Here is a 14,681-nt window from a genome sequence, read left to right as displayed (position 1 = left end):
TATTGTATTAAACTTGTGTTGCTATGAACTTGTAAGGATCCTTCTAGCTGATGATTTATGGATTTCAGGAATGGTCCCTCCTACCATGTGAGAAATGAAGCTGCCTGGGTGTTCACAGACAGCTCCATCAGATGGATTTCACACTGTATTTTCCAGGGAATTGATCTCTTTAATAAGGAAGAGAAAGCCACAGTTCCTTCTGTGAATATTTTCTATGGTAAACTCTGCAGACAATCACGAGATAAAAAGTACATGTTCATTTTTATTTTCAATTAATCTGGCCAATACAATTATTATAAAATTATAAAGTATTTCTGTACAAAATCTGTACATGTGTCTCACAGAGATCAACATTACACCTTCCCTCAAGAACAGAAATCCCAAATCCAGGTTACTTTGCAATCATAATCAATTTTTAACTTATTTTTCTAAGAATGAAGTCCTTCAGGAGGTCATAACAGATGTAAACGATCTTGTGTTTCATCCATCAATGACAAAAATCACACGTTTAGCGGAATATTTTCACATCGCATCACTACCTGCATTTTCAATAACCCCGCTTTTGTTTTTCTTCTTTATCAAGAATAGCCTGTTTTAGACTCAATGCAGCATCTTCAAATTGGGGGTTTAACTCTAATACTTTCCTGAAATCTTTCATGGCCTCATCAAAGTCTCCCCCTCCCAAAAAAAAAAAAAAAAAAAAAAAAAAAAAAGAAGAAGAAAAGTAAAATTATCTTTCTGTAACTGCTCATGCTTACAAACCTCTGACAACTCAAGAACACCTACTAATACTTTCACCCACAAGGTAGCAGCTACTTCCTGGACCCATGGCATTTGGAATCCCCACAGGCCCAACCTGGAGTCAAAGTGTTTCACATCAACAACCACAGCATGTATTTTTGAACCTCAAATGGACTTAAAGCTCAGTTCAGCCTGTTTATTCCCAAGAGGAGGAGACAAAGGCCCACACCAATAATGAGGCAGCCTTAAAGCTGGCACACAGGCACAGAGCTTCCAGCTGCTGCCCATGGCCCAGCTCCATTCTCCAGTCCCTTGACCTGCGCAATGGCCAAGCTCTAACAAAAGGCACAGGGCTGTCACTTTGTGATGGCATCATCAAAAACATCAAAAACGGGGCTGGAAATTCCCCAGAGGTGGCCGGCAGCCCGCTGGAAGTCGAGAAGGCTGTGCTACAGGCGCTTGGGAGATGCTTTATCTCAGATTTAATGGCAGTGTTTGGAACTGGCTTGTCTGACCCCAGTGCAGATCTTCCCACAAGTCAAGTACACCTTTCCTCCCTCCCATTCTCCACGGAACAGCATCGTTCGGAATGACCCAGCAGCACGGCCAGCAGGAGGCTGTCACCGCACACGGGGCAGGCAGCAGCGGCAGGCGCTGTCACTGCTGGCCCGCGTGCGGCCCTCGTCCCGCCCGGGCCAGGCAGGGGTCCCGCCAGAGCCAGGCGGGTGTCCCACCAGAGCCAGGCAGGTGTCCCTCCCGTACCAGGCAGGTGTCCCGCCCGAGCCAGGCGGGTATCCCGCCCGAGCCAGGCGGGTGTCCCGCCGTGCCAGGCGGGTGTCCCGCCCGGGCCAGGCGGGTGTCCCGCCCGTGCCCCGGGGCTGCCCGGTCGCGCTGCCTTGCCCTGCCCCGGCTCGTACCCAGCCGGTAGCGCACCAGCCCGCGGTTGTAGTAGGGCACCTCGAAGCCGGGCTGGCACTCGATGGCGGCCGTGAAGTCCTGCACGGCGGCGGCGAACTCCACGCGCAGGTACCGCACCTGCCCGCGGTCGTTGAGCGCCGTGGCGAGGTCGCTACGGGCACTGCGGGGACAGAGGCAGCGGCATCAGCGGAGCCCAGCCCGGCCCGGCGCGCCCGCCCCGCTCCCGGCCCCGGCGTTACCCCGCGGGGCTGCGGGCGATGAAGCGGCTGAAGAGCTCCTCGGCCGCCGAGAGCCGCCGCGCCCGCAGCTCCGCCCGCGCCTCCGCCAGCAGCGCCGCCGCCTCCCCCGCCATGGCGCTGACGCCTCGCGGGGCGGGCGCGCCGTGACGTCACGGGCACGCCGGCCCGCGCGGCCACGTGAGGGACGGCGCCGGGCCGGGGCAGCTGCCCGCGGGGTGCGGGAACGCGGCCATGGCGACAGTGACAACAGCGGGGCCGTCTGCTCCTCTGCTCCGCTCTCCTGACACCCCCGCCGGCAGCACAGCTCTGGGGCCGCAGCACAGGCACGACATGGATCCCCTGGAGCGAGGCCGGAGGAGACCAAGACGATCAGATACTGCGGCACCTCTCCTCGGGAGACAGGCTGGGAGAGCTGGGGTCTCCGGCCTGGAGAGGGCCTGGTGGAGACCTCAGAGCACCTTCCAGTACCTAAAGGGGCTCTAAGAGAGCTGGAGAGGGACTTTTACAAGGACATAAAGGGACAGGAGAGGGAGAATGGCTTTAAGATGAAGGAGGGAAGGTTTAGGTTAAACATAAGGAAGGAATTCTTTACTGTGAGGGTGGTGAGACCCTGGAACAGGTTGCCCAGAGAAGCTGTGGATGCCCCATCCCTGGAAATACTCAAGAACGGGTTGGATGGGCTTTGTGCTACCTGGCCTAGTGGAAGGTGTTGCAGCCCTGGTCAGCAGGCTTATAGCAAGATGGTATTTATGGTCCCTTCCAACCCAGGCCATTCTGCTACTCTGTGATTCTGTGGAGGAGGGCTTTATCCTTACCTGGCCTAAGCTTAGTGAGAGCACAGAAGAGCTCCTCTGCTCTCCTCTCAAACGTGCCAGGGCACGATGTGAACGTCACAGCTCACGGCTCTTGTCAGGCAGCTGGGCACAGCTCACCCTGTACGGGCTCAAGGCCCTGCAGCACTGCCAGAGCACAAACCAGCAGTAAGGTGGGACAGCGAGACATCGTTCCTTGCACCTTTGTGTGTCACAAGGGTGACAATTCAGCTCCTGAAATCTGTTCTACAGATGCAAGCTGCTCTGCCAAGCTACATGAAAAATGCCAGATTCCAGGCTGCAAGTTCATGGAGGTTTCCTTAAGCTGTTGAAGATGGGATCACCCAAGCTCAGGAACCTGACTGACACACGGACTGCTGCGTGTTTTCAAGCCCTTTATTTTACGGTGGGTTTAAATACACTGGGCAAAAGAAACTAGCACTAATGTATGCTTATACTGGTATCATCACTCTAGTAACTCTTAACAGTAGTACAAAAACATATATGGTAATATTATCAAAATTATTGTGACGTTATTTCATCCCAGGAATCACCTCCTTCAAAAAACTGTGAATTCTGAGAAAACCCAGTAATTTCCTATGGAATTAGACAAAAAAATGGAGCCTGCTCAGAGTAGAACATATTGATATAAGCCTACATTCAACTCATATGGTTTTGAAACTAGGCTCAATCTACAATTCAAAAATAATGCTTTTACCTTAAATCTTTTATTAAAAGTGTAGCAAAAATGGAATCTATTTACACAGTAATTTGTTCAGCTAAATGGAAGCAGTAAAGGTTTCTCTTGTGGGTTTTCTGTTTTGGTTTTGGGGTTTTTTTTTAATGTTTCTCTAATAGCAGCACTAACTGCTACAATACAGTACCTGAGTTGTATTTCAAAAGACAGTAACATTTTAGAGGCTGTTCTTAGCAGTAATAAATGCAGATACAGAGTCTTTCTCCTCAGCTTATGCTGCTGTGGCACAGAGGACAGGCGTTATAATGGCCTGCTTCTTTGGCTTTCATGCAGTGCTTACACACACTGCACATCCAGAACTGATACTCCAGGATAGGGGCTCCTGTTGCAACACATACAGGAAGTTTACCATCTCCACTATTAAAAAAAAAAAAAAAAAAAGAAGAAAAGAATAAAAAAGATGAAAGAATAAAAATGCAGTGTGCCAGTTGTTACTAGCTTATGTAGCACTTCACTGTTCAAGTAACCAAGTATATAAATCACACCAGAGAATGCCCACCCCCAGAGCCATACAGTCAACAAAATCAGAACCAGCAGATCCTGATAAGTAAGGCCTGATTAGACACCTGCACTGCTATTGCACTCTGTCCTCTGATGTCTGAAGGGTCAGCAGAGTCACAGCAGCTACTGAGATTCTGTACAGCTGCACAGTAGGATCAGTCAAGACAGGTTAAAATCCTGTTTGCTAGAAGAAAATTGATTCACAATTGATTTCCATATTTCCAAGTTCCATGCTCTCAGCAGGAAACATGTCAAACACTCTGTTGTGGGCACAGCCACTCCAAGGACTTACCCCTTAAATGTGCCCTTCATACTAATTTTAACTTCACATATTGCTCTTTTCACACCATGTAGATTTAGGTAATTCACAAAACACTGGAGACCTGTTAGTTAATAATGGTTAAATGGTCCCTTGTTGATACTTTCAGCACTACTCCATGGAGATGCAAACAGTAACATTCTTACTTTTTTACAGTCTCAAAGGTCCTAAAACTCCTGTTCTTTGTCTACCTGCATTTTAAATTAAGATGAAGTTACATCTTTATGCCCAGATCCTCAGATGCAGTCAGTGCTTGTTTTTTTTTTTCCCAAACAACACAGTCCTGTATTACCTTCCTCCAAACTGGCTAACTCCTGCCTCATTCTTGCCCAATATTTGGTTTAAGCAGCAAAGCACTTCATTAATTTGGTAACACACAAAACCTGCTAAAACCCAAAACACAGCAAACAGCAGGAAAAAAGTGACAGTATTATTATAGTATCATAAAAATAAACCCACCTCTCAAGAACGTCATCCAGATCAGGTGTTTTGTTATACTTTGGTCTGTATCTTGTGAATATCTCTAGGGCAAGCTCTTCATACTGTTGCCTCTGCTCTGGCTTAAGAGTTTCCAAGGATTCTAATTTAACAAAGGCTTTTGAACAAGTATCAAATGCTCTGTTTGCACATGCACAGAGTGCCAAAAGGGAATAGATTTCAACTGCAGGGATAATGTCTTCATAATCTCGCAAATGAAGAGCTAAAAAAATGAAAAAAAGAAATCCAAGGAAATTATTACATATCTTCTGAGAAGTGCAAGCATCTGTATGAAATAGTTGCTAATAGATGACAGTATTAATTCTAAAAATAGGACAAAAATCACAGTCTTTTTATTGACATGACTGTGAAGCATTGCTCTAAAAAACAAATTAGCAGATTTCACTTGGAAATTGGTGTCTTCTTGAAACACTTTGTTTTGGTTGGTTGGTTGTAAAAATATTAGAAGGATTTGAAGTCTTCTTTACGTGGACAAAGTACAAGGCGCTATTTGTTTGTCTAATTCCCACAGATTTTTTGTGAAGCTTTACAAGGAGGTCTGATGTAAATTCAGGTATGCCTTATAATTCAGGGAGAGAAACAAAACAGTCAGCAGAACATCTACAGAGATGAACCAATTTACCAGGTAATATTTGGAAAGATTTGCATTTTCTTCAGCAAAGTCCTTTCCAGGTATTGTGACTGCAGCCGTATTCGATTCATTGTATGGTTCTGGTTTAAATTCCATGAATTTATTAAGAACTGAAAAAAAGTGGCAGCTATAAATGAAGTTATGTGCTGTCTTTACAGGGTTGAAAATTAATTCTTACCTGTTTTAAGTGCTGCATCTACAGAACCTTTATAGAGCTGTTTTTGAGCAAGTATGAAAAAGTGGTAAGCCTCAGCTCCTCGCCAAGCATTGTCTGCAAAGCGATTTGTTGAAGAAAGAACATCTTCTTCCAGCAAACCAGCCAAAGCTGAAGCACTCTGAAAACAAACCAGCATCACAAGTAATTTTTATATGAAACAGATACAGCAGGAAATGGGATATATGCAAAGAGCTTTTCTATACTTGGTGATTACACCACTGTCCGTGTTAAGTAGACAAAACACTGTCCTTGTTAAGTAGGAAAAATACAAATGGACCTACAGTGAGCATTGTCAGAGCTCTGTACAGAGCACAGGCACAGCATCTGGTGCAGATTTTCAAAGATAAATATCATATATGTGTGTATACAAATACATTTTGTGCACATCTGCAGACTGGTTCATAGTTTGGATTAATACTGCATTTCAACACCAGAGCTCTTAAAAATTTGTTTAAACTATTTCACTAGTGCATATGAAGATGAATGTGTAAGCAGAGAAAAAAAATTCTTCCATTTGCTTCCCGTGTATCTGGAGACATCTCCCTGCTGAATTACAGGCAACACAGCTTAATCTACTCACAGATCACCCTTTGGGATCAATACCTACTCCTAAATGACACAAGAGTTTTGCAGGAAGTTTCTTAGTGTGGTTTTCATTGTTATAGTGAAAACATTAAGAAAACCATGTTAAACTTAGGAAGAAAAATATCTATTAATACATATTATTTAAATGCTTTAAAATAGTACTTAAAGTAATATGTTTTCATGGGGGACTTGCTTGAAGGAAAGCTTTGTTCTTAGCAGGGAAAAGGGTTATTAAAAAAACATAGGCACCCATGAAGATGGTTTGCTTTATTGTGAGTAGCTAGCAGATAGCAGAATTCAGAAAGGGGGGGGAAAAAGTTACCTCTGAACTTTTCTCTTTAACTTTTCCCCTTTGTGCATTTTGCATTTGTTCATGACACTGTTCCATAAGTAAAGCTGACAGCACATAAAGCTTTTTAACTCGCAAAGGCTTCGTCCTTTTCTTTGACTCTTCATCTGCAATCTTAAAAAAAAAAAAAAAAAGGGATTTAATTGTCTTGGACAACTGCATGCTTGTACAAACCTAGGAAATCATGCCAAAAAATTATTCTGCCTTTAAATGTAATAATTTAGACTGCATACAGAACTATAAATGAAAATGTCAAAGTGAAGTATGCACATTATTTTATATTTATTTAGCTAACATGTATATAAAGCCAGATTCTCAGGAAGGATAAATCAGTGTAACCATGTATAAGTCTAGTGATCTAGTATAAAAATAAACGAAAAAAATAGCAATTTTTAAAATTTTTAAACACATACATAACTTTCAATAAGGTCTGGTGGTTTTCCCAGAAAAGAAGAATGGCTTTTGAAAGTAACATATTTTATATATATATATACACACACACACTGCTATAAATATTTGCTGTAAAAATTACATATCACTCCTACAAGACTTTAAGCTATGTAGAGAAATCTCTGCAGCCAAACCAAATCTAAGCAACATCTTTATCTTAAAAGCACACCACAGCCATTTCTAATTGAAAGAAGTAATTGAAGAAATACCAAAATTTAACTTCTAGTTCTTGCTGGTTTTTTGGTTTGTGGGTTTTTTTGTTTGTTTGTTTGTTTTGTTTTTTGTGGATTTTTTTTTGGTTTTTTAAGGAGATTAAAATAACTCCCATGATATATAAAATAATGTGGACATTGCACCCCAGGCCAGTCTACTATACTGTTTTACTAGGCAATGCAAGTCATCAGGCCTTTTTCTGAGGTGCAGTTCATCTCCTACTGAAGTGAAATAAATAAATAGATGGAGTGTGTCCCCAAAGTCTCCTCTCCACTAGCTACAGAGGACACCCAGGGTAACTATTACACATAGAGATATCTGAACTCTGGGAGTTGGGTTCATCCTTGCAGTACCCTGTATGATGACATCTGCTTATTGCCTAGACATTGTTAAAACTAAAATAACCCCAAGGGAATAAAAGTAGCACAAAAATTGTAAGAGCTAGTCCAAAAATCCCAGTCACTCAACATAAAAATAAAACCTGCCATACCTTGAACATGAGCTTAGCAGCTTCAAAGAAATAATTTGCTTTACGATAGAGTTCTATAGCATCAAGGATTTTGTTCTTTTCCAGTAAATGACTTGCATATCTGGCTAACAAGGATCCGATCTCTTTCATATTGTGATTTTTGGCCAGTTCCACAGCTTTATTCCACTGGAAATTAAAGGAGACAATTATTAATCTCATTTTTTCAAATACACTCTCAGAACAAACCAATTATACATGAACAGACTGCAGTGACTGTCTGCAATATTTCATCACCATTTTGAACCAGACTACTATAAAATTAACATAAAAAGCAAGAGAATACAAATGTTTACATCATTGCCAATTGTGTGATGCAGCACTACTGAAAAAAATCCTGGACCAATGTTAGTGTACCCAAAACAGAGATTATTTTGGACCTTATTAGCATAAGAGATTTGATAACAGGATGCCTTGGCAAGAGCAAACAAAACTTTGAGAATTAAATCAAGACTGCAAGAAGATCAAATCAGACAGATTTGCCAGAAAAAAAGAAAATTACATCAGACATCTGCAAGCAAGAGATGTTTAAAATATAAGTTTGTTTACGTGATCTTTAACCCAATCATTGTAGTAAAACCTTAGTAGCCTTCCTAAAACAGTATATAAACATTAGTAGTCCCCAATAAAATCAGATTCTTTGACCATCTCAAAGTCTTCCCTGTCTCTCTTCATCGCTGATAGACCTCTGTCCTAAACCACATATAAAACAGTTGCTTCTACTTTTATGAAAGCTATGCAAAATCATTTCACTGCAGCTCATAGCTGGACATGTGGATTTCAACCAAGAAAAGCCTAAACCAGACTCTCAAAAGCATGTCTGAAAGAGGACCTCAGCCCAGAAGCTTAAAGCACACAGTAACACTTTACTTATCCTTATATACACCTCATTTTGTCTGTGAATTTTTTGTACAAACCTTCTTTGGCTACTGTGTTTGCCCCAGATGAAAAGTTTGGCAGGACTGAGATCTTAATTGAATCTCACACCTAATAGCTCTTTGGATCCATAAACTAAGAAATTGTTCACAAAAAGCCAGCCCTAGGCAATCCTGCCATTCCCATCCATCAAGTTCCTCATAGCCATCCTCAGTTTTTCCCTTATTTGTGTTTGACATTTGCACAGGTTAAGTCATACCAGGAAAGAGCTCTAGTTATAAACATGCAGCTCAGTTTCCAGCTCAGCTTTTTCCAGCTACATCCTCATGCTTTCACAAATCTATTTCCATCTATACAAAGGAGAGGGATGTGGAAAATATCCAGAATGGACATCTATCTCTTGTCCAGTCTTGTCCCATTCCATCAGAAGGCAGCACAGCCTAGTTCCACAGAGGCTACAAATGTCTGTATGCTGAGCATGCTGCCCACAAACCCTGCATGTAGCTTTGCATGTAGCCCCTCCAGTGTTTCAATCTTAATCTCAGAGAACTGGTTTAAGCACTGAAGTATGAATTTTCCAGAAATTATGACAAATCATCTGACACTTAACAAGGATTTGTATTCCACTGGGCATTAGGATAGAAATCTCACTGTTAACCTGGTATTATTACAGATTATCTCCTGCTGTTTTACCTGGTTGAGATGCACACAGGTATCCACGGCATCCTTTGGTCGATTACATTTCAGAAAGGCTGACACAGCTTGTTCACACATCCCCACTCTCACAAACATATAAGCTATATCCTGCAGAAAGGATCATCACTGTATTAAATTCACTTCTGCATTTTTAGTACATTGTGCAGCAACAGCAATACTCCTGTTTGGTTAATTTAAGTTCAAGAGGGTAAGGAATGGGTTGTTTGCTTCATGGACCCTGTGAAGGCATCAGGCATTGTTTTAAATCTTTAGAACAGTGTGCTAGGCTCACACACTGCTTCTAAATTCAAGAAAGCTATTACAATAAGGTTAAAAGAAAATGCTACGTCTTGATTTACTGGAAAAGGCATTAAAGGAGCATGTTTTGCATTTTTCACACATTTTGGGTTAAGTCAACCACAGCATAGTTTTAAATTAGCTATTGTTTAGTAGGTAATTTCCTGCTACATATACAGACCTATACCCTGTACACCTATATATCCTACACACCCTACCCCATCTACTTTCCCTCCTTTCAGAGTATTGTCAGTCAGGTCTTTCTGGGGAATTGGGACAATAAGGGAAAGGAAGAATGACAGAGTATGAAAATAACAATAATACTAGAGATCAATACCACAGTAACACCACTGCACTTAAGTGAGTAGGTCATCCACTGCATTCATTCTCTCGTTCTTAACCCTCCCAAGACGGGAAATTTTAAATAAATAGTTGGGTAAAAGACAATGAACAATAAAGGCGCTTTTTGCTTACAGGAAGCAATTTATGATTCTCTGGAAGTGAGTTGGCCAAATTCTCCAGTCCTTGGTAGTCTTCTAGCATGTAGTAACATTCAGCTAAACGTTCCTGGTTTTGTCCTTGGACATAGTACTGTACAGCATTTAACCTAATAAGACAAAAAAATGTGGTGGCTTCTGATATATAAACAAAGAAAAGTTTTTAATTCTGTAAGTCTTCTGCATTTGTAAATTTAAAATCACATTATTTAAAACAGGTAACTTTGTTTGAAAAACTTTCATAGATAGAATTTCACTGTTTTTCCAAAATGCACTAAAAATTTTAATTTTCACAGATCATTATATTAAAAGTGTAGCAATATTGATTCTCTGACTAGTATAAGATTAATAAGTCAAGGAATTCTTCAAGCTGCATTCCCATGTCTGTAGAGATGAGGGAGGACAACTTACAGCTAAACTTCCAGAAAAGGGCTTTACTGTTGTGCTTCTGTATTTTAAAATGAAAACAGCAAGACCTCCAAGTCCATTCTCTAAAGTTACCTAAAGCATGTAAAACTCAACTTTCAAAACCTAATCACAAGTTTTCAGCTGCATTGTGACAATACATAGGGGAGCTGTGGAACTCTAATACATGGGCTTAGAAGGCAATGAGGAACGTTCATGAAAAAAATTCTCTGCAAGTTATTAGCTATGAAGACATTACCTCTGGCTCAGTAAGCACCTGACTGCACTATGTGTTCTGGAGAAATACCATTACAGGTGTGCACAGCCCTTAAAATCTTCTTTGGGTGCCCAGTTTGAGCAACAGCTGGAGACAGATCCAGATCAGAGAACTCTGGACCTTCTCAAATATTTGCGGTTTGAAGTATTTTAGAAAATTCACTGATAGTTAGTAATTATGTACTACTTTTAATCCCTTTTGGGTTTTTTTTTAATACGTTCTATATCCAGCCTAATACAAGTGTATAGGTATTTATCTTCCCTTCTTTTGAAGCAGACAGACTTCTGGCAAAGTAGAGATTTATAGGACCTTCACATCCTTTAGGTAGCTGATCAACAGCTCTCTGTTTATCATATCATGGAACCATAAAAGTATGAGCTAAATCTCATTATTCCAAAATGCTCCAATGTATTGCATCCTAACTTTCCCGATATCTGTCCCTCCTCATAAATTAAGTCTTGTCATCAGTTTAATAATTTCCTCCGTCAGTTCCTTGCTACTGGTTCCTGTACAGCCCATACCATTTCTGCCGGTCTGCAAAGTAGTCTCCAATGGCGTTGTGTGCCTGCTCCAGGAGGGCGTCGTCCGAGCCCCCCGAGCCCGTTCTCAGCAGCTGCAGCACGCGGAACCAATCGCCCAGTTTGATCCGCAGCCCAATGGCAAGGTCTCTAGACACGAAACAGCAGGGAAAAGTCAAACACCACAAAAGAGGTAACAAACAGCTCGAGAAAAGCATCCAAATGCTGCAATGCAGGTATCAGAGTGATCCCAGATAACTTGTTTCCAATTTAAACCCTATTCCATTAAAGCAAACACTCAGGAGAGCTGCCAGGTTATATCACACGTATGCACTTCCTTATCAGCCACACTGCTGTGTGAGGAGTCAAATGAGTGAGACAGTTGGGCTGATGTTACTGTAGGCTCCCTCTTACTCTGTTCTGCATCTTTCACTGCTGACCCACTGCAAGAGATGGCAGCAGCTGCAAAAGGCTAAAAGCAGAAGGAAGGTGAGGGGAAAGACCAAGAAGCAGCAAATATGAATAATGGAAGCTAAAGCTGATATGTAATAAAATGGATTTCAGAGACTTATTTTCCAGATTCAGGGTGATTTTGGAAAAAGGAGAAAGGACTCAGGAGTAGTTTTTCCTTTTTATTATTCATGCATACATATGACTCACTGTGTGTCTGTCTGGCATGTTTTTTCCACCAAACAGAATAATTCTGTATTACCTCACATAAAAGTAATTCTGCAGGTGCATAGAAAATAAATGGGAGAGACCTATGCCCTTCTTTTAAAAATATCCTCACCTTACAAGTAACTTAAAGAAGGCATGAGAAAGTCAATGCAGTCAGCTAAGTAAGAGCATCTATCTAAAAACATTATAATTTTATTTGAAAAATAAATTTATTTCATTGTCATTTATAGTAGATCCTTATCTGGATCTTTTTTTGTTGTGAAAATTGAAACCAGTAAACAAAAAAGTAAGTTTTTGACTTCTGCAATTCGATGTCCAAATTTCTCTTCAGCCATGTGAAAAGGAATATGTCATGTCTAAAACTGGGTGTTGCAGTGTGACTGAAGTGCTGAGGAGGCAGCCCACATCCCCAAACCACCCAACTGCCAGCAAATAATTAATGACATGCAAGGAAGTTTTCATTACCAGGCACTGCTGGGCATCTCTCCCCAGCTCCTGCCTTCTCCCTCTGCCCTGCCACCCTGTCCCACTTACTTTCATTCTTACAGCATGAAATAATAACTAATTTTTTTCTCCATCATTCCCTACTGTTTTTCATGGCTCCATTAATCAAAGCTTAAAAATGTGTGCATAAGTGATTCATGTTTCTCCATGCTTGACCACCATCTACAGGCTACACTGCACAACTGCTGCTGATGATTTCTCATTATCCTTTTTCAGTAGAGACAGTGCTGTAGCTAATTACTTAATGTTAATTTATATTCCCAGCAATACTAAAATTTTGCTTTGTTTGCTTTCATTCCTGAGCAAAAATTACACTGATTGGTTTCAATGTTTAACAGTTTCATACAGAGTCTGTCTCTCCAAAGATTACAGTTCATTAAAAACTCTGTTGTTTGTATATGTAATTGAGAAGAATGTGTACTTGGCTACCAGCACAGACCAACACCACATAAATTAAACATCATTTAAGATTGTTTGTATTTTTGGAATCCCAGTTGAAATACCAACAAAATACTTGTGAATAAAACATCTATAAAACACAGCACTACCTAGAGCAGCCAAGGTTTTGTAAACTGTTTGGAATGCACTGGTTTACATAGAGAACTGGTTATCTATGGATAAACCAAAATTCTCCCCATCTGATCCTTTTATGTTTTTGCAGAAACTGGTAAAGACTCTCCAGAGAAAACAGCCATTCCTGATTAAGGAATGCTTTTTTTTCCCCAGACTTTTATACTGCTGAGATGTTTACATGCAATTACCTTCTGTCCATATCCAGATACATTCTTTCAGCTTCTTCAAATCTGCTAAAATAGGCTGCCACTTCTGCTTGCTTCATGGACTCGCTCTGCAGATTGCCCAGGCGCTTCACAAACTTAATGCCTTGATAATCTTTGCAACGCACAAAAGCTTGTTCAGCCGTCTGCAGATCCAGCTTCTGCAGAGCAGCTTCAGCCAGGAGTCGCCTGTGTGAAAAACAAACATGGCAGATGGAAGAGCAGCTACAGAGTGAATTAAATGAGGGTACCTTTGACTAGTAATTATTTAAGAAGACATACAAGTTGTTGCAATTTATTGTTTACTAGCTAATCTTAATACAGTTGTGTGTTTATTCCTAATACATTCTGTGATCTGCCTGGTACTTGGTCAGGGAGAGATGTTCAAATAATTGCTAATATTCTTTAGTTCAGCTGTTCAGATGGGCACTGGCCTGGGAGGAATGGGCAAGATTTGACTGTCACACTTATGTGAAATGTGTTGCTGGTCTCAGTGCAGTTCCATTTATTTATTTCTCCCTGTGCTTTTGTGGAAACTTTAAGCCTTGATGGCAGCCTCAATCTAAGTGCCTCCAGCTCCACTGGCCACGACAAATAAATAAATTATCCTTCTGATCCATCTGGATGTTCCTGGTCCTGTTAGGACAGCAGCTTGGGACAGCAGGGAAAACCTTTGGGGAGCTTTATAATTGGTACTGCCCCATTGGTTAGTTCTGCAAATAGGGAATTCAGGCCAACCTGTGTGCATCAGGTGCTTGAATGAGCTCTAGAATTTTCTGCAAAAGTAAGACTATTTAAAGTTTAGACTGGCTCAGTGCAGTGAGGCACTGACAAAACCACTAATAGTATTGCTGTATTCAGTGACCCAAGCCATGCTTAGGCAGTGTCTGCTGTGTATCTCTGAATCAGTTTGAGAAGGCTGGTATCACTTAAACTCAAGTGCTCATCACTGACATCAAAGAAACCAACTGATCTACACATCACATTTGTTGCATTCTAGAAGCCAGGTCGCTGTTTTCTTCTGATCTGGAATATACTGGCTTTTTATCCAGCACTTCTAATCAATCTCTTCTTCATAAATATGTGACGTGTTTTCTCTCATAGTAAAATAAAATTCACGGCAATTCCAGAGCAAGGTGAACAGAATTTGACCCTATTTCGTGATTTTATGATATAGAACTTTTACTGAGACATAGACTTGCAAAACTAACAGTCATTTTATATTAACTGAACAGACAGTACTAGCAAAAAAATCATGAACAATTTCAAAGCTCCAAAAATCTTCAGCTAGTTCATGACGTTTGTAAAAATGAAGACTCAAAACACTAACATTTTACCCTACACACTCAAGCTAATAAAATTACAGTATTACAGAAACTTTCAATATATAGCTAGAAAATC

At 41.1% G+C, this 14,681-nt stretch overlaps 2 protein-coding genes across 2 annotated transcripts in view; both read right to left on the bottom strand.

The window, feature by feature from the left end:
- Positions 1-252: 252 nt before the first annotated feature.
- TTC32 (tetratricopeptide repeat domain 32) lies at positions 253-2,029 on the bottom strand. The gene is made up of 3 exons (XM_041420959.1): positions 1,899-2,029; positions 1,659-1,819; positions 253-675 (listed from the first exon to the last, which is right to left on the bottom strand). The coding sequence occupies exons 1-3, from the start codon at positions 2,009-2,011 to the stop codon at positions 548-550; spliced, it is 402 nt and encodes a 133-aa protein (XP_041276893.1). The 5' UTR covers positions 2,012-2,029; the 3' UTR covers positions 253-547.
- Positions 2,030-3,109: 1,080 nt separating this feature from the next.
- The window catches only part of WDR35 (WD repeat domain 35), a 42,245-nt gene continuing 30,673 nt past the window's right edge, over positions 3,110-14,681 (bottom strand). Inside the window, exons 19-27 of the mRNA XM_041421626.1 lie at positions 13,266-13,469; positions 11,326-11,472; positions 10,100-10,232; positions 9,326-9,436; positions 7,721-7,885; positions 6,541-6,681; positions 5,595-5,751; positions 4,747-4,987; positions 3,110-3,824 (exon numbers count right to left, since the gene is read on the bottom strand). Coding sequence (XP_041277560.1) covers positions 3,674-3,824; positions 4,747-4,987; positions 5,595-5,751; positions 6,541-6,681; positions 7,721-7,885; positions 9,326-9,436; positions 10,100-10,232; positions 11,326-11,472; positions 13,266-13,469 — 1,450 coding nt within the window. The 3' untranslated portion in view covers positions 3,110-3,673. The remainder of the gene's footprint in view (positions 3,825-4,746; positions 4,988-5,594; positions 5,752-6,540; positions 6,682-7,720; positions 7,886-9,325; positions 9,437-10,099; positions 10,233-11,325; positions 11,473-13,265; positions 13,470-14,681) is intronic.

Source organism: Onychostruthus taczanowskii, unplaced genomic scaffold, assembly GCF_017590055.1.
Source record: "Onychostruthus taczanowskii isolate IOZ18803 unplaced genomic scaffold, ASM1759005v1 scaffold11, whole genome shotgun sequence".
Classification (NCBI taxonomy): Eukaryota; Metazoa; Chordata; class Aves; order Passeriformes; family Passeridae; genus Onychostruthus; species Onychostruthus taczanowskii.
Note: the sequence above shows the minus strand (reverse complement) of the source record. Positions and strands in the feature narration are given on the sequence as shown.

Bases quoted from the DNA above. Each gene is read 5' to 3' on its own strand.
- TTC32 (XM_041420959.1), bottom strand. From the start codon at position 2,011: ATGGCGGGGGAGGCGGCGGCGCTGCTGGCGGAGGCGCGGGCGGAGCTG. The intron at 1,820-1,898 runs GTAACGCCGGGG...CTGTCCCCGCAG, and splicing joins ATCGCCCGCAGCCCCGCGGG to TGCCCGTAGCGACCTCGCCA. The intron at 676-1,658 runs GTACGAGCCGGG...TTTTGGGAGGGG, and splicing joins GCTGGTGCGCTACCGGCTGG to GAGACTTTGATGAGGCCATG.